This window comes from Stegastes partitus, unplaced genomic scaffold (assembly GCF_000690725.1).
Source record: "Stegastes partitus isolate 25-593 unplaced genomic scaffold, Stegastes_partitus-1.0.2 Scaffold287, whole genome shotgun sequence".
NCBI lineage: Eukaryota > Metazoa > Chordata > Actinopteri > Pomacentridae > Stegastes > Stegastes partitus.
Window position 1 is genome coordinate 154,303 of NW_007578018.1, and position 21,993 is coordinate 176,295.

At 39.8% G+C, this 21,993-nt stretch overlaps 3 protein-coding genes across 4 annotated transcripts in view; all 3 read left to right on the plus strand.

Moving 5' to 3' along the window:
* Positions 1-110: 110 nt before the first annotated feature.
* LOC103358016 (CTD nuclear envelope phosphatase 1A) lies at positions 111-11,505 on the plus strand. Its single transcript, XM_008282808.1, has 8 exons — positions 111-797; positions 3,666-3,732; positions 7,270-7,388; positions 7,482-7,553; positions 7,824-7,940; positions 8,080-8,191; positions 8,844-8,928; positions 10,180-11,505. Exons 1-8 carry the CDS (start codon positions 693-695, stop codon positions 10,238-10,240), a joined length of 738 nt encoding a protein of 245 aa, XP_008281030.1. The 5' UTR covers positions 111-692; the 3' UTR covers positions 10,241-11,505.
* A 3,388-nt stretch (positions 11,506-14,893) lies between these two features.
* gabarapb (GABA(A) receptor-associated protein b) lies at positions 14,894-16,960 on the plus strand. Its single transcript, XM_008282809.1, has 4 exons — positions 14,894-15,118; positions 16,423-16,501; positions 16,591-16,709; positions 16,824-16,960. Exons 1-4 carry the CDS (start codon positions 15,029-15,031, stop codon positions 16,902-16,904), a joined length of 369 nt encoding a protein of 122 aa, XP_008281031.1. The 5' UTR covers positions 14,894-15,028; the 3' UTR covers positions 16,905-16,960.
* A 1,721-nt stretch (positions 16,961-18,681) lies between these two features.
* Positions 18,682-21,993, plus strand: part of gps2 (G protein pathway suppressor 2) — a 7,493-nt gene continuing 4,181 nt past the window's right edge. Inside the window, exons 1-7 of one of the 2 annotated variants that reach the window (XM_008282810.1) lie at positions 18,682-18,828; positions 19,253-19,370; positions 20,505-20,614; positions 20,772-20,884; positions 20,963-21,078; positions 21,187-21,266; positions 21,519-21,690. In XM_008282810.1, coding sequence (XP_008281032.1) covers positions 19,277-19,370; positions 20,505-20,614; positions 20,772-20,884; positions 20,963-21,078; positions 21,187-21,266; positions 21,519-21,690 — 685 coding nt within the window. In that variant the 5' untranslated portion in view covers positions 18,682-18,828; positions 19,253-19,276. The remainder of the gene's footprint in view (positions 18,829-19,252; positions 19,371-20,504; positions 20,615-20,771; positions 20,885-20,962; positions 21,079-21,186; positions 21,267-21,518; positions 21,691-21,993) is intronic. The other variant, XM_008282811.1, reaches the window with a different exon arrangement.

The following is a 21,993-nucleotide window of genomic DNA, read 5'->3' on the forward strand; positions in this document are numbered from 1 at the left end:
TCGACCGAGCAGACATTCGCTCGTCCACGTCTGTTTGTTTTCTTTCCACGTGGACGTGCTGCGCGCAACCGCAGAGTTCCTCGCGGAAGTGACGGCAAAGCGGCGATGGCGGCTCGCAGTTTCATTCCGGATTTCCACTGGACTACAAACTGATTTTAACCGGACCCGGTTAGGCTTTGGGGAACTTTTGCTGAACTGTCTCTCTTCGCACGCCGCACAGACTGAAGTCGCCTTAAACCGGTGCTTGTCAACGAGCGGCCCCACAGCTTTTTGGGGGTATTTTTGTCCAAGGTTCAAGGTGGTCACCCTGTCGAGCTAGCGGTAGCTCGGCGGCTACTAGCTAACGGTAGTTAGTACACCTAAAGCTAGCTTGTCAACGAGCTGCGTGCTAAGGTCCATACAGCAGCAGTCGTCGAGCAGCGGCGTTTTTTGACCACGTCCACGTTTGTCTGTCACTGTTACGATGCGAATGCATTATTTTTAATGCTGATTGTGCCACAAGTGTGCAGAGCGAGGTACTCACACGTTTGCTTGGCCTCTTGTTCATTTGAATTGCTAGTTTGGCGGCTGTGGCTAAAGACGGATTTTGACTGTGTAGCAAGCAAGTCTCTTCAGTAATTACCCTTGCAACTTGCGTCAAACGGGTGAGAATTGAAGTTCAGTTGTTGTGGGGTCTTTGCGTGCTCATCAACATGCTGAAGACCCGGCAGTGTTTACTTGGCATCCGCACTTTTCTCGGCGTAACGTCCAGAATATGGGGCTTCATCATGTACATCCTCAGGAAGCACCTACGAACGGTGAGAAGGGGTTTGAAAGATGTTTGTCATTTGGTGCTGTTGTGTTTCTGTGACAAGTGAGTCAAGTCTTGACGTTTCCATGACTCCTATGTGCCCAAATAATATTTTTCAGATCACCTGTAGGGATCTCTTGTTGGCTCCCATTGAATAGCATCAATGTCGAATTTTAATACTTTTCCATCCTTGGGGCAGCTTTAAATTTACGCAGTCATATTTAAATACTATAAAAGTATAATACAGATTTTAAAAGTGTAAACACATTTTCAACAAAAGAAGTATATAAAGTACTGCAAAATGTAGAACTGCCCACTGCCTACTTTCGTTATTGATTCAAATGTACAACTGCCTCTAATGATTACTTTCGTTATTAAACCACATTTATCTTTTCAAACTAAATGACAAACTTTTTTTAGTTGGCTTATTAACCATTTTGTCTGTAAAATATCAAAAAATAGTGCAAAGTCTCCTTAAAAGGTAATTTTGTCCAACAGTCCAGAACTTAAACCAGCCATGACATGTAGAAGAAATGAATATTCTGGAAGTAATTTTTGAAAAGCAAAACTCTTTTTCTTGATAATTCGTTTTAAATTCATTATCAAAATTGTTGCTGAACCATCAAATTGATTATCAGACTGAATATTTCAGCTAAATATTGTGTCTGGGTGTTATTGTGTGATTAGACTTTGTAAATAAATGGCTGCTGGAGCTGGAGCTGCAGTGCAAAATAGAAGCCCCGCCACATCCAAATTTAAGGAGCAGCAGCACAAGCGTGCAGGTCACCTTCAATTGCTCACAAATGCCTCCACAATAAGCATGGCATTTAAGGTGACAGACGCCACATGCTTGTAACTTGGACATACACATGGGTGAGTTGCTAATAGACATGCATATGTGGTGTAATATGAGTGGACTTCGACTCCAGCTCCGTATCAGACCAACAAAGCTTGGAGGAGTGCCCTGTGTGTTGTAATCATCTTGCTGTTGGAGGTTTGGCTGCAGTTTATTGTGTGGCAACAACACTTGCGGGTTGTGAACAGGCCCTGAGTGAGAGGAGTTCAGTCCATGTTATGGCTGAAGTGAGAGGGATTATGTCGGCACAGAGAGCGTACTGTTCTCTCTCTCTCCCTCTGTTTCTCTCATTCTCACTCACAGTTTAGCACCCTTGTTTACAGTCTGTGATGCACTGAACCAGTGTCATTGACTGGGCGCTGAAGTGTAGGTGATCCTATGGATGTGCGTGGCAAGTGTGATGGAACATATTTGAAGTCAGGATTGTAAGATCTGACCCATTCAGTACCTCTAAAAATATAAGCATTCCAAAAGTTTGATATAAATAACTGACAGCCTGATAACCTACAACCAGATCCAAAAATATGGATCAATAAAAGCCTGATTGGATTATGAATATTAGAATTGGGTCATAATCCCATGCCTGAGACTCTGTCAACAAATGACTATATGGTTGTTTATTAATCTTACAGTCATCCATGTTATATAATAGACCTACTTATTGTTCTAAATGATACAGTGACATCCTGCAGCTGCAAAATTAGTCTTGAAACAATTAACTAATTAACACAAAACACCCAACTTTACTAGCTGATGGTAGAACTTAATGCTCAGCTGATTATTCCACTAAATAATTAGCAACCGTTTATAATGATCAGTTAATCATAAATGTAATTTTTATATGCAGAAATGTCCCAGATTGTCTGGTGTTACTGTTCTTGGTTGTGAATACCTGTTGGTTTTGTCCTAATCTTTTTTGTCGTAGTAAAATTAATAATTAAAGGTTTTTGAATATTGGTTGGCCAACATGAGTAGTCCCCATATGTCAACTTTTGCTCTGGAACAAATCCTTAAGCAATTAATCTTAATATTACTTAAGAAAGTAATAGACAAATTGGTTGATAATTTAGAAACACCCCTGGTTGAGTTCATGTTGCTTGTGTCCTTGTTACAGCTTCACAAATGCAAGGGCTACCTGCTTATCTCCACCACATGCCACTAAATAATTTTTAATTTGAGGACTCTTGGTCAGGATACAAGAGCATGAATAATTAAGATGAGAGCTGTAGCCCTAGTCCGGAGGCAAAAGATTCAGTCGGAGCTTGCAGGCCAGGAGTCCAGATGGACATTCTTAGAGGTGCAAAGAGCTGAGTGGACGGTGAGGTTCCCCCTGTGGTGCCCAGCAGCTGCTGCCACCAATAGGCTTCCCCAGAGCTCAGTCTGCCAGGCAGCAGTGGGAGGGGACACGGAGGGAGGCTCTGTCTAAGGCTTAGGTACCAAGCAGCCCAGGCTCAGTCAAAGTCACCCTGCAAGTCTCCCTTACTGTGTGTGCCCCATGCTCCGCTGACACCCACCGACAGCTGGGGGGATAAAAATAACCCTGTGAAGAAAAATGCAGAGCCCCTGGGCTAGAGGCAGCACTGGGAAGATTCCCCCACTGTAGTCATTCTGATCAGAGCAGAGCAAGAAAGTTACAGAGGAAGAGCCCCAGGGTGGACACAACCAACTTCTATTCATTATTTAAGTATGGTGTCCTCCTGTTTTCCCTTTGTTGATCTGGTTTACCAACAATATTTTGCTTTAGCTGAAATATAAGGCCTTCTTGGAGATATTAACCTTAGCCGTAGTCCAACTCATCCAGAGCACAATTAGCTTTCATTCATGATCCTTGCTGATGCTGTGAGAAGATAACAGAAAACCACATTTCTGTACCCTAAAGGGTTTCCAAGACACTAACACTGGTCCTTTTATGTCAGGAGACAACAGTTGCCTTGGAAATGAAAACTTTCTGCAGTGGTGTAGTAAATTCATCATATTGTATGAAGTGTTGTGATCAATGTCTGACTATTTCATTTGCAGATAATACAGTATCAGACGGTGCGATACGACACTTTGCCTCTGTCACCCATCTCCAGAAACAGACTCAGTGAGTATACAGTTGTTTTAAAGATATGATCACGCTGCATCACGCTATGAAAACCCATAACTGACTTTGTTTTGGTTTGTATATGCTTTTACCAGACACATATTTAGTCTTTTTGTGGTATTAACACAAACATGGACACTGTCAGAAAATATTTGTAATTTAAAGAAGTGAAACAACTTCAGGAAAGAATTGTCCAGAAAACTAATTTCTAGAAACCTAATGGCCGACATGTGAGCACACAGTTTAGCACATTTCCCTCGTCTTCATCACCAGTTCAGAAAGAGTTTAATATAGTGTAATGTCCCCACACAAGGAAGTGCAGACTTTGGGTGAAAGTTTCATATGTTAAAGTGGGTCAAATTACGAGATGTAAACCACTGTTCGTGTGCACGGATAAACCTGCTGTGCTACTCTAGTCCCCAAAACAGCATCAGACAGCACTCTGATTCTCTGAACCCCACAACCCAGTGGTGGGTTTTTAAAGTCATGTTGACTTTCAAGACCTTACCAAAGTGACGTCATTTATCAGCCAGTACCTGTAAAAACAAGATAGAACTGTCAGATTTTTAACTTTGTAACGATCAAAGCCTCTGTAAGACACAAAAGAACGAGTCCGCCTCAGCACACCGGTTAACAGTGACTCAGCTGCAACCAACAGGAAAACAAAAAAATCTACTTTGTTATCCTGCACAGAAGACATTTTTGAGTTTTCTCCAATTCTATCCAAGGCTGTGTTTTCATAGAGGTGCAAGATTTCATATTGCGGTAAAAATCAGCCCACAGTGAGTGAAAATAGGACCGGAGTTTTAAAAAAAAACAAAAAAACATCCAGAAGCTGTTTGGTGTTCAGAGGGTTAAGGGAAATGTTCCTTTGTATGGCAAGAAATATGCAGGTTTAAAGGAGATGGATACCTGTCAACAAAGGAGGTGTTTATCTCTCACGTGTTGTTGCCATGTCGTCACACTTGACTTTGAATAAACTAGTGCTAATAGCTGAAAATGTCACATCACCACTGCGTAATGTAAATAATATCTGACAATATGAAATGCACTGGACACCAAGCATGTACTGATACACAGGCAGCATACATACTGTAGGATTTCCTGTAACCACAATGGTAAATTTAAAAGACTGCCTGATTTAGCTGCAGATGGTAGTCCATTGTGCTAAAAAAAATGCTGTTTCCTTGCCTACAAACATTTTTAGTACGAGTTGTAGTGGCATATAAATGTCAGAGTCCTCTTTAAACTGTGGCAAAAATATATGAATGCCTGCCTTTAAGTGTGACAAGACACATTTGTGGCGCAGAAGTGGAGATGAAGTACAAATGTTGAAGGCCCAGTAACACTAGCATGGACTGGTTTGTGCGCTCTGAATGAACTTCTCTTCTGTCAGCAGAGAGCTCATTCAACAGCACACTCTTGACTTAGAGGTAGGATTGTATTTCACTTCTACTTTACTTCCCTTTCAGTCACTTCACTGACCTCAGCTGGAGACTCAGGTCGAGTCTTCGATGAATGAGTAATTCCTTTACATTCAGTTAGCTCTAAGTGGCCGGCGTTGCTGCTTGGATTTACAGCACTGGGCAGAATTAAAGCAACATTGTCAAAAAATTGTCTTTAAATCTGTGCATTAGAATGAGGTTAGCAGCAAAAGCTTTCTAGATCATGATCATTATCGGCAAGCCTCTGAAGCCATGCATGCAAAAAGAGACAACAAATTTAAATGTGTTTCCAAGCTCACAGAGAGTTGGCTAATTTTCTTACTGCATTTACATGTAGTTTAACTTCATGAATTACAGCAGTGCAGCCAGAAGGGAAACTCATTACACACAGTCATGCATCTTTGTTTTTAATATACACAGTTTACCTAAAACTGGCAGTGAGTAGCCTCTTACAGTCTTAAAAGATTACAGGAACACCTAAACAGCTGTTAATTTCTAGAATAATAGCCTCTCATTTGTAAAGGCCATGGGGCAAGAGGACGTTGTAGTAACCTTATATGATCTATATTTCTCTTTTGTGCCATCTACATTCTCCAAAAGAATAAAAAGACAGTTTCTTGCCACTAACACACTTCAATTAATTAAGCAAGTAGTGGTTTCAAGTGAAGCCAGGAGTCTGGCTGGGCACCCGGAACCGGTTCCAACTCGGATCCAAAGTTTAAATTCTGAAGGAAAGTTCATTAAGACACATTTTACTTGTGCTTGTGCATTACCTGGTGTTACAGAGTATAGAGCAGTACAGGTGTGTGTGCAGGGATCCTGTGAGCTGCAGAGCAACAGAGAGCACGTTGCCAGCAGTGTCAATGTGACTGGTTATCCCCGGTTAGCCACCAACTGCTCCGGCCCGACAGAAGTTCTCCTCGCTCCCTGGTTATAGTCCTGATGACAGAGCAAAGGCTGACACAGTGTACCACACCTACTGTATATCTACCGCTATCTGCCTGCACCATCCTGCAAGCTGAATACTCAGTTTTTCTATCTCCTGATGTATTTGTCTTAATAAATTATGACTCTGGCATTATTCTGTTACCATGCTCTGTGCTGAGCTGCTTGATCATGTGAGCTGCACAAACTGTGCTTCACAGACTCTGCTCATGTTAGCTACAGAAACCAATCCTAACAATAGTGACGGTGGTCTCCTCTCTGGTTTAGGTACTTGTTTCACTTATGGCTACTTATCTGTAACAATAGCGGAGTTGTGTAAAATATTATGCAGCAGCAGAATATTTACGCTAAATGTAGTTGCTTGTTACAAGACGATCACACAGTTTGTGCTGCTTTCACAACTTTTTTGTAACATTTTCTGGATTCTAGATAATCTGTTTCTTTTCTTGCAAACCCAACACACAGATTCAGTAACTATTCTGCATATGGAGGCTCATTACGGCCAACTCAAGTAACTGCTGCCCTTTGTAGCCACATTTTTGTGTAACTGCAGCAATATGCTGCCACTTCTGTAACACACCAGGAGAGTCTCACTCTCCCACTCACAAACCCACTAGTCCATTCACCACTTTTCTTCAAGGAGATGTGCAACAGGCTGTGGCTGTGTATCCTCACTGTTAAAAAACACATTCAGTCATAAAGTTTTTCAGTGTTTGTTTTCCTTGATAATCAGAGATGGGCAGTGATTAGAAATAACACAAATCATTTACTACAATAAAAATACTAATACCACACTGTATAAATCCTACAGTGAAAATGTCATAGTAAAAGTATGTCAGTATGTTCAGGAACACGTAATATGTTAGTAAAAGTACTCAGAAAAATGTTTTGTATTGTAGTTGTTTCATAATATGTAGTATGTTAAATTATAAATCGATAAGCATAGAACAGGCATAATAAAAATACCAACGATGCCAAACCCTAATCATAGGTTGGATAGAAATCTGATTACTGACTTAGGTTACTGCAGTGCATTTAAATTTACTGTATGATTGTTCATGTAACCTAACCTCTCTCGATACTTGTTTGTTTTTAAATGTGCAGAACAAAGTATGACACGTGTCCATTATTGTTTAATAAACTCCAGATGCAGTAAAGCGGAAGATTCTAGTTCTGGATCTGGATGAGACGCTGATCCACTCGCACCATGACGGGGTCCTGAGGCCCACAGTGAGGCCTGGCACACCACCAGACTTCATCCTCAAAGTACGGACAGTAATACAGTAATGATAATGAGCATAGTTGAGTCTATTTGCTGTTCTTGTCTAAGCGGGTCTTTTTGTTTTCTCTTCCACGCAGGTTGTCATTGATAAGCACCCAGTCAGATTCTTCGTACATAAAAGGCCACATGTTGACTTCTTTTTAGAAGTGGTGAGTATCAGTCGGACAAGCTGCTGTGATCAGCTTTACTCTCTTTGTGTTTCAGTCCTAAATCAACATAGTAGCAAGCCATAAAACGCACAAACATCCCTGCTGTGGACGGGCTACCCTTTATCCTATCTGCCATCTTTACGATTATTCTCTATCGTATGGCAACACGATATAATGTCATAAAACTATTATTTGTTTTGTATAATGATCCTTCAGGACTTACTAAGCACCGACTGTAACCCGTGTGTTGTGTTACCTGTGTGTACACAGGTGAGCCAGTGGTATGAGCTCGTGGTTTTCACAGCTAGTATGGAGATCTACGGCTCAGCAGTGGCGGACAAACTGGACAATAACAGGAACATTCTGAAACGCCGATACTACAGACAGGTAGTGCTCCACTTCATACAGCATGGGTTAATGTGCTAATACTGATTCGGCTCTTCGTTCCCATTGGGCCTTTTGAGTCTCTTTCCTCTCCTTTTTTTATTGGTGTCACTGACTTTTTGCGTCTCCTGTCTTTTGCCAGCACTGTACATTGGATCTAGGTAGTTATATTAAAGATCTGTCTGTAGTACACGATGACCTGTCCAGTATTGTTATCCTGGACAACTCGCCTGGTGCTTATCGTAGCCATCCAGGTAAGACTTGTGCACCACTCTGTTTCTCTGTTAATGTTTTACACTAATGTCCAGGGAAGATGTCGGCTAAATACATTTTAATTGCCTCGAATATGTAAAATAGGAAGTGAGGTAGCTGTATTGTGACATCCAAGAAAATCACAATACTCTGAGTATTTAACAGCCTGATGACAGAGGGAATAAAAGGATGCATTAGAATAGAATAGACAAAAATAGAATGTATCTTAATTGCAGTTTAGCAGCTCTTTGGGTTAGCAGCATATATATCAGTATTTCTGTTGTGAATCAGGTCTTTTATTCTGATTCTGATTCTTTTATGTGAATATTATAATTCTACTTTCAAAAGCGTGATAGAATAAGTTTGGGGACATGTTGCTATCATGGTTGAAGTGTATATTTAGCCGTTTGTATTCTTCGTACGATTGTCTTTACCGTATAAAATCAAAGAGACTTCCGCTTTAATACACTTCAACCTTGTGACAAGGCATGAAGAGAACATATGGCTGAATAGGTTTTTTTTCTCAGCACAAGGCCTGTATTGTACCTCCTGTAACACTACATAAAATCTTAATGTTCCTCCCAACACGCAGTGGTAAGAGAGCAGCATAAAATCAACAACTTCTCAACTGACTGGCTGTTTTCTGCCCTCCAGACAATGCAATACCCATCAAGTCCTGGTTCAGCGACCCTAGTGACACAGCACTTCTTAACTTGCTGCCTATGCTGGATGCACTAAGGTAAAAGGCATATTAAAGCTGGCACGAACACAAACAGACAATGGCTCACTTTGTCCGCACGTTAAAGCCATGCACGTGCGTCGGGAATTTAAATGATGTTTGGTCATTTCAGAGGTTTAAGCTAATAAAGGCACCACTGACTGATGTGATTTAGATTGTCGGTATACAGTGACTCTGACATTTAGATGGACTGCAGACAACTCCTCATTGGTCTTACTATAAACAACATCATTTCAAAGGTGGTATTTTTACTCTCTCTTCAGTAATGAACTCCACATCCTGTCTGACTGTCATGTTGCGACTACAAGCTACTTTTAGGACTTTTTTAGGTGAAATGCTTCCGGTTGGTCTAGTTAAATGTGCTCATCTACTTTATTTCCAAGACTGAGATGAGAAGATATACCTCTAAATAGAGCCTGGATGTGGTTAGCCTAGCTTAGAATAAAGACTGGAAGCTGGATAAACAGCGAGTCTGACTCTCTCTACAGTTTCAGCGTCATGGTAGAAAAGGTTAATGAAAGTGGCAAAATGTAAAACATAGCCCTGATTCCACCTCAGATGTTTGTATGCTTGCTTGAGGTCGTTTTTATTCCTTTTTCTCCAAATAAAGCATCAATGCAGTTCAATCAGCGTTTCAAATAAGGCCTGATGTTGCAGACATTTAACTGACAAGACCAATACGTTGTTTCTCGCGTTATCTTCGCCTCCAGACAGCATGAAACATGGCCAATACCAGCTGACATGACAAAATGATTACAACTTTCCTAATTGAAAACAATTCCTAAAGACTTGTTTTTTGCTCGTAGACGGCCAAAGTTCGCTTGTTTCTCCTCTTCAGGGTTTTTATAACAGTTGCTGCTTTTGTCTCTAGTTGTGTTTTCAGCTTCTCTGACTCTGTTATACCTATACTGTCACCTTTATTTGCTCCAAAGCAGTTTATTGCAGGAAACCTCATTTCATGTGACAGTTTTGCGGTTTATTTTTGATGCATGAGTTAAGCTATAGAGACAGGAAGTGTTTATTATTGAGCTTTCAGGGTGTTTGTGGGCATCATTTTAACTTCAGGAAGAGCCAGGCTAGTTGCTCCACCCTACAACTACATCTGACTCCAAGTATTTGAAGCAAAAAAATGAGACTTCTATACATCCTCTGACATTGCAATCAGAAATAAAATGCACACATTTGCTACAATGTTGGAAGAGACATCGAGTACGCTGTAGCTGATTTGTACTTTTCTTCTCTTTCTCCTAGGTTCACTGCTGATGTCCGCTCCGTCCTCAGTCGAAACCTCCACCAGCACCGGCTCTGGTGATTGGCTGAATTGAGAGGAACGCGGCTTGTTGACCAGCCTTTTCCTCTCTGCCAGCTTCCATCCTGCCCTCCATTCCCACCCAGACGACCCACCAGCCCTCTCTGAGCCTCTCAGACACGTCCTGAGGAGACGAGGGTTGGGGGCGACCGCCTAACACGGGATGAACAGTATGGGATCACCAGAACCCAGAAAGTACTGGGGAGGGAGAGGGAGCCAGCTTGTTTTTTTTTTTTTTTTTTTTTTTTTTTTTTTTTTTCTTTTTTTTTTTTTTCCTTCTTGATTCTTTATTTGTATTTTTTTCGAAAAAGAAAACGGAGCCTCTCTGCCTTATTGCTCCTGATACTGACTGTGTGTGTATGGAGGTGAGCTTGTGTACATGAGTCGGAGTATGCTCGCTGAGTTCATTTGTCCTTTTTAAACTTTTTCCGACGATTGGATTTGGGAGAAAGACGAGGATCAGCAAAGCAACAAAGACAAATTCTACATTATTTCTTCTTCTTCTCCATTGTCACCAGACATTGCACTTCAGCGGACAACTTTAGTAATTTACTGTCTTAACCTCTCGGAGCAACTCAATAGGGGAAACTAGAAAATCGCCCCCTTTTTAGTACAACATCATACCCAAGCGGTGAGTCATTGATTCCCCAGGTATGTTGTCTTTGCCACAGCAAGAATGGATCAATATAAATGATGTAACTGATGGACCTTTGCTTGCAACATACCATCTACAGGCATTTTTCTTGACAGATCTTTTTTTTTTTTTTTTTCCAGCCAGAACCATCACTCTTTCCCAAAAACCCGTCATGGGACTCAGTGATAAAGACTTCAAAGTTTTGAGAAAAAAAAAAAAAGAATGGCTTGTAACGACATGTGGATTGCCGTGCCGCCTTTCTATATCTGATTGTTTCTCTGTTACCATAATATAAGATAATATGACTTCTGCATACCATGGCATTTTGCTTTCCCTTTGCCATTTGATGCCATCCTGATTTCATCTAATAGGAATTGCACTTAATTTCCCCCCTTCCCCCCCCTTCTGTTTTTTTTTTTTTTTGCAGTTGGTTTTGTATTTGATTCAAATTTGCAGCATTGCCCCTTTTTGTTTTGACCCACTCCCCCTTACTGTATGGGTTCAACTATTAGACCCTTCATCTTTAAATGCCTTCTGAACAATGTCAGTCTTGTCAAGGCTCACAGCGGCTTCTTATTGGCTCTGTCTCCAGGTCTGTGTTACTAATAAAACACTCGTCAGTATCGACCAGTTACTATTCAGCTTGTTTTCTTTTAATGCAAATAATTCTTTTTTTTCCCCCTCACGTTTAAACGTTTGCAACTGACTAACCTCAATGGGGCGATGAACTGGAACCTGGGATGCTTTTCTTTTATCTTCAGTAGGTTCTGCAGCTGCTCTCACTAAGTACGTGCTGTTTCATGCAGTATGCAAACAACTGGGACCTGCTACTTCGACATAACATTGCGCCCTGAACCTGGGTAGTCTTTAGCGCAAAATCTGTCTTTGTACTCTTGGCAGCTCAACTTTGTTTATACTCTTAAGAGACACTGTGACTTAACTGCGTAGAGGATTCAGGGTGAAAATAACCAGAAAAACATGCAGAATTGCACACTGCAAAATCCAACCAGACTTAGTCGAGAATTCTGGTAATTTTCGAGTATTACAGCTGACATATGATGCATTGGAACCCACTAAATCTTGCTCACATACGAGATAGTATAGTAGCTTTGATATTGGAACCCACCCCTGTTTTTAGAGTGTGGCACACTTTGACTAATAATCTACTGCCACCTTGTGGGGTAACAGGAACCTGCACTGGTTTTCTTCCTTGGCTGTTGGAAAATCCATTTTGGTGTTAGGGCTTTTCCAAACTAGACACCAAAGCCACAGATGAAAGATGTTCTGAACATCCTCTTTGTTGACATCTTCTAAAGATTCAGATTAAGGCCGAGTAGTTGTCTGATCACTGGAGCTTTCAATATTTGTGCAGATGTTATTTATGTCTTGTTTTATTAAATATGTACAAAAGTGTAATTTTAAGGCAAGCTGTACAAATTTGATAATTCTGTTTTTTTTAATGTTGACAAAACAAAGTCAAGTTCTATTTATTAGAAGAGCTAAAGATTTTAATCATATCACACAATCTTCACCAACAGATGGGTGTTTCCAAGTTGTCAGGGGATCACTGGTTGTTCAGTGTTTTTATTTTTACCATTTTCTTTGCATGTTTGACAGCTAAAATTATTCATTTGCAAAATGTGAATGTTTTTCTCACTGTAAAATTTTGTCAACTTGAAATGTGATGCTCATTACAGGTAAGTTTGTGTTCAGTTATAGTGGCTTCACATCCACTAAGTCACAGCCGTGCATGTGATTTTGTATTGAATCAGTTTTTCAAAAATGTTAGACATTGATCCTGGTTTAATTAGTGCAGGATGAGTCAACTGTGGCAAGTCAGGAGTAAACTGGTATTTGCACATCAGTTTAAAAATGAAAACTAAAAGGCTAAAAAGGTAAATATGCATTTGACATTCTTTAAACTAAACAATTACGCTGCTGTTCCTTCTAGCTACCTTGGTAAATTTCACCTTCTGTATTGTCTTTGCCAATAGTTCCTGAGGAAAAAGGTCTTATAGGGCAAACTACTTCCTTTTTATTCCACTCTCTCTTGTGATACTAATGTGATACTATGAACACCAACTGTAGAGGGAACTTCCACAAATGTGGTTTTAAGTACTGTACCAGTCTGTCTGGATGCATGTGGACAGATTTTGTCAACATGAGCATCACAACAGACCAACATGAACTCCAAAAACTTTACAGATGTGCAGTTAAGATCAAGAAAAAGGCGAGGTTCGAAGATGGGTGTGACCTGAGTGCTACCTGACTACTCATTAGTCACAACCTCGGGATGTTGACAAGCGTTGCGGGTAGTGTCATCCGATCACGAGATGGCCTCGAGGCTTACATAACATCAGTATTTTATGTTAGGTGTTCCATTTAGCTTTGTCACTGATAATGATTTTTTATTTTTTTGCGGAGGAATCATTTTGGAGCGAGGATGAACGACTCAGTGTCATGACTCAGGACATTGTATCAATTTTCAGCTCTTGGTTTTGAGGGCATAACTATGAACAGACAAAAATAGAGGATGGTGCAACGAAAACTGGTGTCTGTCATAATTAAAGGTTACAGTATACTGATATCAACTTGATTTTTCAAAAATTATCAATATCATGTTAATAGTAGACATGATAATGCAAACAATTCAACTCCGGTACCTATGTGGTTGGCAGTCCAGCATGTATAAAGTACAGTTATGGTTACAGACGCTCTTCTTCCCTACACTTGTAGTTTGAGTGTAAATCATTTAAATATCATGATAACACTATCACTATTAATGCTTGCGTATTATGTAGTTAAAACCTGATGTCATGAGACATCAGGTGGGGGAGTCTTGACTTTCTCATCACATTACATCCTGTAGCAAGGCAGTGAAAAGCCAGTACAATCCCTACAAAGTGGCTGATATGAAAGAGACAGGATGATGCTGTATGTAGACGACTATACTATAATCAGAAAGGTACATATTTACCATAATAAGTGAACAAACAATATTACCTAACATGATCAGTTAACATCCAGGTTTAAAGGGAGAGGAAAATGTCTTTCACTCTCAGTAGTGCCTGTGAATTTTGAAGATTCCCATAATCTGTCTCATCACCTTACGTAAAACAAATCATCAGACGACTAAAAAACAGAGATGTCACATGAACAATGCGTCATAGTGCTGTAGGTCAACTTGCGCAATACAAACTTTTACAAGTGTTTCAGGAAATGGACATATGGGTGGCAACCTGGCACTCTAATGAAAATTTATTTTATTTACTTTCACTTTCTTTTTTTCCCCCTAATCTTTGACTAGACAGGTGGTCTAGATTTGAGAAATAAGCAAGTCATTTAAATAACATGTGAAAAAAAAATAATGGGATCCTTTTGTTTAAACAAAATGTTCTTATTGGTGATCTTTGGAGGTTTCCTCGACAACAATAAGCCAGACAACAATAGGCCATCGCCTGCCCGTTTAGATGTCAAGATTACTAGATTTAAGGGAATGATGTGAATGACCAGTTGTTATTTGTCTGATGTTGTGGCAGTTAAAAAGCTTCAAGCCATTATTGTGTTAGGGATAAAGAGTGAATATACAGTAAATCCGGCTACAATATTCTGTTGAGGTCTGCTGAATGATGCTGGCACTTTTAAAAATCAGATCGGTTAAAAAATAAATACCCAAATTACAGCTAAACGTCGCTTGTTTTTGCCTGTCTTCCTTCTGGCCTCGAGCTGCTGGGCCTCGGTCATATGACAAGGACAGATGCCGCCTCACCGCCCTGCCCTGTGTGTCTACGCGCAGCGGTTGATAAAAATAAAATAGTCCGTCTAAAAAAAATTGCATCATACATTTTCAAACCTTTTCAAAAATGATTAATTCCAAAATAAAAATTCTACTCAAACAAACACCGCGTATCACTGTACAATACACATCAATGTGGCCCGAAACAAGGTGAAGTACACCCTACGAAGTGGACTCTCAGCTACGTCATGTTGTTATTGTATCCCTCCGCCGCAGTCGCACTAGGAAAACAGCTGTGTCGAGCTAAAGCTAGTTAGCATCGTTTGTGTTTGGGTGTCAGCGGTTTGAGTCGTTCCTTGAGCAGGCCAACTATTGTACGACCCCGGAGTGACCGACTTGTTGTCTGTCATCTCTTTTAACGATGAAGTTTCAATACAAAGAGGAGCATCCCTTTGAGAAAAGGCGGTCCGAAGGCGAGAAAATAAGGAAGAAGTATCCGGACAGGGTACCAGTAAGTAGCTAACTTTAGCTTGGTACCGCGAGCTATGTTGTTAGCAGTTTGTTTAACGAATCGCTGAGTCTAAGCTCAAGCTATTGTTAGGCTAGTCTTGTTTTTCCTGGTTGTTTGTGACTCCTAATATGCGCGCTTAATGTATACCCATAATTAGGTGGTTAATATGTAGCTAGTTAATGTCCTTACTTGTCTCCATAGTTAATTGCCACGTTAGTAAACAGCACACAATGTAGCTGACAGCGCTAGAGGTTAACCACTATGAATCTCGGCCTCAGCGAACAGGCCAGCTAGCGTTAGCTTCCTTTAATTTTCCGTGTGTGTCTTTATTTTAATATAATAAAACTCGATCACAGCAATGATGGTGGTGAAGTAACACAGTGCCTCAGTGTTTAATTAGTGGGATTACCATTAGAGTAAAATATATAAAGGCCTGAGTGTATACAATCTGGGTATGGGTTGGGTGTAGTTTTCGGCTGTATGTTGAAACGCTAACAGTAGCACCTTAAAATAGTTGATGTCAACAAATAGGGCACTTGTTTACGTCGCTCTGGCTCTCGGAGATAGATTGTACAGTCCTTTGGCTCCTTGACACTCGACCTGACCTGACTTGTTTGTCTGGGTCAAAAAAAACACCGACGAGCTTCTCTTATTTTCTCAGTAACAAATAGTTTAAGTGTCTTTCATTTTACTGCGGTTATCAGTCGGAGCACATTGCGCACTTGCTATGTGGCTGCTACAAACGATCACCCGTCATTCTCAACTAATTGACGAATTATTTCCCAGCTAATAAAACACACTTTTGCTTTCTGTTGTGTTAGGAAATAGTGAAAACTGTCGCAATTTCCCAGAGGCTGAGGTGACATTCTGAAATGTTTTCTTATGTCAGATTCCAATCGCATGGAGAAGATGAAACAATTAATAAAAATCAAAATTTGATTAATTTTCCACCTACTGACACTGAGCTCTCAAAAGGGTATTACTGTTGTGGGCATTTTACAAGCCTTATCTTTAGGAGAAGAAAGAAGAAATAGTTTAGTTTTGTGCTCCCTCCACTCCCCTGTTAAACCCCAAGTCTGAATCATTAACATGAAATTATACCGGTTTCATTCTGACTAAACTGTCTTAATATTCTTAATATTCTGTTTGATCTAGCTGAAATATATGTCAGATCTCGCTTGACTGATAGTTCGGTACTTTCTCAGATCCTTTTTTCTAAAAAAGGTGAAACACACAATCAAGTACTTCTCGTTTAGTTGGCACGCATTGCTCCAGTGATTTTTTTTTTCTACTTCTTTTTTCAGGTAATTGTGGAGAAAGCCCCCAAAGCCAGAATAGGAGATCTGGACAAGAAGAAATACCTTGTCCCCTCCGACCTGACAGGTCAATATTGCATTATGTGGAAGTCGCTAATATTTGTATGTAACACCTACGTGTTTTTTTTTACAATCATGTGTACTCTCGTTTAACAGTGGGCCAGTTTTACTTCCTCATCCGGAAAAGAATCCACTTGCGAGCTGAAGACGCTCTCTTCTTCTTTGTAAACAACGTCATTCCACCCACCTCAGCTACCATGGGACTGTTGTACCAGGCAAGAGGCTTACTCAGTTACCACGTCACTGACCTGCCCTCACATTATGTCTTAACAAATGTGTTCGTTTGTGCTACCTTTCATATCTTTTTTTGTTCTTACTGTGTTTCTCAGGAGCATCATGAAGAGGACTTTTTCCTCTACATTGCCTACAGTGATGAGAGTGTGTATGGGAACAGCCAAAGGGAAATCTGATCCCACTACCATCCCCCTTCAACCACTACCCACCTTTATGAGACCTCCACCATTCATTCATTTAAATATTAAATCCAGCTCAGCAGCCTAGAGTTCCCAGAGTAAATACGTCAAATGCACTTTCACAACCCATACATTACTCTTCTACCATCCATTTATGTCTTTATTATTCTGCAGTCTGAATTGTATTTGCCTCCATTTTTCTCTTCAATAGCAACTTTGCTAAGTGGTCTCATGGCCAGTTCTTTTTCTAGCGTCATAATTGATCATGTTTTACAAAAAGAAAAAGGCTGAGGAATTATATTAGAACTACTCCATAGTCATAGTTTCTCCTAGGTTGAGGGAAAAAAAAGGAATAATATGTGAGTTCAAATCAGCTCTTATTGACAATGAACATAATTATTGGTTGTGTAGTTTTGTTAACTTGTGAGAGAAGTAAATATGTTTTCAGTTTAGATTAGGAATTCGATAGCTTCCACCCAGTAAAGCAGGTGATTTTGTCTCCATCGGATTAAAGGATAACTGTTTTGAAGCAGTTCTTTTCCTAGAAAATAAATCTAAAGTGGCTAGGTTACTTTTTTTTTAAAAAATCCCTAGCCATTTAACAATCTGTGAAGGAGAATTTAGTGTGCTGCCCTACATCTGTCATTAGCATGGAGTATAATAGAATTCAGACTAAACATCCTCTGCTTTCAGTGGTAAGACTATTATGTTGACTGCTACTATGATTATTGTTGTTATTATTGTTAATTTTAGATGGCTTACTTTCTAAAGGTATTGTAAAGCTGAGTGCGATTTTCTTTTTTTTTTTTTTCTAAGTTTGTCTCCTTTTTTTAAAGAAAAAAAAAAAACAACGATTTGAACTCTGTATACAGCTGCATTACTGGCTCCTTCTCTCCACTCATGACCATACATGATAAAATGTGATGAAAAGCTATCTGTGTTTGCTGTCGTTATTGAATATCTTAGGTTGCTTTGTCACAGAATTGTGAATAAACAAATACTGTGTCATCTTTGTTTTATCAGTTTTCATTGAGAGAGGTTTACCACTAATTTAACGCGCAGACTGACGACTGACCATCATTTGATCTAGTGATTTAGCTCAGCCTCCTTCGCTGTCCTTCCTCTGTATGCAAAGTTTAGCTTATCAGCTACTGTGGCTGCTCAGATAACGTGTACCACATAAAAGAGGGCTGCTTGTGTTTTTTACATTTCTCGAAACTTATGTGACTGAAACTTACCCTTTTCACCCCGTCAACCTATCATTACAAAGTCAACCTACAGAATGGAAAAGAAAAGGGACAATAACAAAAAAATTTGGCACAATGAAGGATCAACTGAAGGAGAAAAAATGAAGTAAAATGGTATTTAACATGAGCAAAGTAATACTACTGACTAGAAATGGTAAAATATTTTGTGTAGATTATCAGTACAAACGTCCATAAATTAACATTTCACAACATTTTTTGAGTTAAAAATAAAAGTGGTAGGTCTTATTGAATGTAATATCGATCCTGTAAACTAATCAAATTATTAAGATCCAGCCAAGCAGAATTAAGAATTAAGAGTAGCCATGATATGTGCATATCTTCATCTGACAGCATGTGCAAACATATCGCCACTGGATGAACAAAACGAGGGATTTGGAAGCTTGTGTTTGCTTAATTGAAAAGAAGAATGTGGGCGCTTCCGCGAAATGACGAGAAACTACAATTCCAAAAATGCACTTCCGAGGAAACGTCGGAAGTCGTCATACTTGGTACCGGATGAGCAACATTTTCACCCGGGCTGAAAGTCTCTGTTTATATTTTGGGGACAAGTTTTGGTTTTTAGCCCGTTACTGCTCCAGACACAGCCGTATCGCATCAAATTAAATACCGCAAGACGGTCTGGTTCTTATTAAACGATTCACAAAGAAACAAAAGTAAGCTTTTTTCAATTGTATCACTCTGCAACACTATAATAGCGTTAGAACAGATACCGTAAAATGTGTTGTAGTTGTTGAGCAGCTAGCTTGTCTAGCTAACGTTGGCTCTCGAGTATGGTTAAAATATTTTTTTGCTACTGGTTTACACATTTAAGCTTCATAAGTCTTTATCTTAATTATTACGGTGTACTTTAATGCATTACACTGAGCAATTGTCTGGCATGTATCAGAAGCTACAGCTTATCATGCTAACTTAGCAGTTAGCAGCTAACTCACTAGGCCTTTGACCATTACCGCTATGGTATGTTTAATAGACTAATAGCGAGCGTGGATAATGCAACATTTGATGGCGTTAAATGCACTTCAGATATTCTTTTTTAACCTTGTTGCCTTTCTCAACTGATATTTCGACCCACACCAGCTGGCCCCTCCACTGCCCGTCACCATGCCCGCCCTGTTGGAGAGACCCAAGCTGTCCAACGCGATGGCCAGAGCCCTCCACAAACACATAATGAGGGAGAGAGAGCGGAAGAGACAAGGTGATGCTCGGCTAAGTGTGCACTGTCTGTCATAACATAAGATCTACAAGTAAACAAGAAGTGTCCACATATTAGGCTGTACGTGGGATTGCAGTTGATACAATTCACCAGTAAGTGTTGAGGTGCGATGTGTAGATTCCCAGTCATCCAGGTCATGGTAATCTAGAAGCTTCAGAAGATGACAGGTGAAACATTTTCAAGAACCTTATAGGGAAGTCAAGTTGCTGTTTACGTAAACTCAGTTTAAAAAATTTTATTCCTTTTGTTTTCACTAAATTCTGCCGCTCAAACCTACAATATGTTTCTGTGTTGGGCAGAACGAGTAATCAATTTTGTTCCAGTTTGAAATACTGTAGTTAGAAAATCATAAATGCTACAGTTTAAGACATGTGTTAGGAATGTGTCTGATCCAGGGTTTAAACTGTCATGTCACTGTTTCTTTAAATTCATACTGTCCCCCTTGTGTGACAATCACACTTTATTTCATATGATAATACTCCACCACATGTTTTTAAATCTATTGTACAGTGAATATTGAACTGAAGCTTCAGTTTAAAAATGTATTGCAAATCAAATCACAATGTCTTTCAGAAACATTGCAATTAATTACTTCCCAGAATTGTTCAATCATACTTCAACCTATGCTTTGTTGTCCCAAATAGTATGATTACTAATTATAATGTTAAATTATATTGACAGCTGACTGTATGCAATGTCCATGATGATTTTGGCAATTATAAACCAAAAGCAAAGTAGCAGGAAACACCTCATTTTTTTAAAGTTTTTTTTTTACAAATCTTACAAGACACTTGTCAAAGTCTTAATTGGTGAAAAAAAACATTAGAAGTGTAGTGTAATTTAGTATTTACATTAGTTTTAACAATGATTCCACATGTACACATCTTACAAAAAAAATTACACAAAAACTACACTTGTGTTGTATTTTTGTATTAAAATATGTTATACCTAAAATGTTATGAGTATCCTATGTACTATACTCTGCTCGCACATTTATTTTTTTTTTTTAACTTAAAAGTTTATGTAGTATTTCTACATTCAAATATTGCTTATTTTTATTCAAAGTGTAATATGTATATTTTTCCCCTTGCTGAATGCCTTGTGCTCTATTTTCAGAGGAAGAGGAGGTGGATAAAATGATGGAGCAGAAGATGAAGGAGGAGGAAGAGAGAAAGAGGACAAAAGAAATCGAGGAGAGGATGTCCTTGGAGGAAACCAAAGAACAGGTTGGAAAGAGCTGGAAATGCTTCGTGTGATGTTTCCAATGCAGTCTGTGCTTCCAACTCCGTATAGCTTTCTCATTCCACCTTGAGTTGGGACAGATAATACAATAATAATAGCTTGTTTTCTTATTATGATTCTCTACCCTCATGTCAACATCAGGTAATGAAGATGGGCGAAAAACTTCAGGGACTCCAAGAAGAGAAACATCAGCTCTTTTTACAGCTCAAGAAAGTTCTCCACGAGGAGGAGAAGAGACGCAGAAAGGAGCAGAGGTAGTTTTTTATAGTTTTTATTGTTTTTTTATGAATTCACTTAACAAACCGATTATTTTACAGAACTAATCTTAGTAGTCTGTTGCATTTCTGCGCCCCCGGTGTCCTTTTCAGTGATATCACAACATTGACATCAGCCAGCTACCAGCCCAGTCTGCCAATGCATTCAGGACAGCACCTCCTAAGTATTCAAGGTGAGACACATTTCAGGTCGTATGTATTGCCAAATCAGAGCTAGATGGGAAATTATCCTTAACATTAGTAGTATTGGTCAACTCATTTTCCTGCCTTTCTTTTCTCAGGCAGCCCAGTCAGCCACAGTCGACCTGGCGCACTGCTTGGAGAACGGAGCAAACAGCTGTTCCCAGCTGCTGTGATCCCCGTAAGTAAAGGGCTGTTCACTCAAAGAATGAGTGTGTGTCCATCTTTCCTCTGATACTGCTCTGTAGGTCATATGTTTGAGGACGCATTCATGGTTATATGTGATTTATTTATAGCAACCTGTGTCTAAATAAACAAGTTTTTTAATTCAAATGTTTTTCTGACAGTTCTAATCTTACACATTTAAAGCCCAGTTCATTAGGAGAAGCTAATTTAGATCTCATGTTTACATCCCTATCTCCTCTACTTTTAGGCACGTCATTATCAGACACCTGGGTTCAGCTCAGGCTCAGCAGAGCACGGGCAGTTCAGCGGAGGCCAGGGGGTCCATGAGCCCTACGGGGTGGCTCAGCCCCAACACCCCTCCACCTACGCCCCTGGACCTTCAGTACCAGTCAGCTTTGCAAGCAGCTCTCAGATCAGAGGTAAAGGATGCATGTGTGCTACAGGTGTGGGGGTGCGTACTTATGTGCAAGGATGTCAATATTCAGATTATGGGGGGCAAAAATTCTTTAATAGTGGGCTGTAGTTCTCACTCTATAATCATGGCTGTGTGTGCATTTCATCTCATAAGAGGAAAGGGGTTTGCAGCTTATACACCTGGAGTTCATTTATTTGTTCTACATCAGGGTTATGGTCAGAATTAGATACATTGTTGTGTTTTTAGTTCTGGTCCAGGATATGTTCCCCTTTGTCTGCCTCACTGGATATAGGCTGCGGGGAAAGGC

What these genes read in the sequence shown, in the direction of transcription:
- gabarapb (XM_008282809.1), top strand. Translation starts at nt 15,029, where the DNA reads ATGAAGTTTCAATACAAAGAGGAGCATCCCTTTGAGAAAAGGCGGTCC. An exon ending in AGTATCCGGACAGGGTACCA is followed by an intron (nt 15,119 to 16,422) that starts GTAAGTAGCTAA and finishes TTCTTTTTTCAG; the next exon opens with GTAATTGTGGAGAAAGCCCC. An exon ending in CCATGGGACTGTTGTACCAG is followed by an intron (nt 16,710 to 16,823) that starts GCAAGAGGCTTA and finishes TGTGTTTCTCAG; the next exon opens with GAGCATCATGAAGAGGACTT.
- LOC103358016 (XM_008282808.1), top strand. Translation starts at nt 693, where the DNA reads ATGCTGAAGACCCGGCAGTGTTTACTTGGCATCCGCACTTTTCTCGGC. An exon ending in TTGACTTCTTTTTAGAAGTG is followed by an intron (nt 7,554 to 7,823) that starts GTGAGTATCAGT and finishes GTGTGTACACAG; the next exon opens with GTGAGCCAGTGGTATGAGCT. An exon ending in TGCTTATCGTAGCCATCCAG is followed by an intron (nt 8,192 to 8,843) that starts GTAAGACTTGTG and finishes TCTGCCCTCCAG; the next exon opens with ACAATGCAATACCCATCAAG.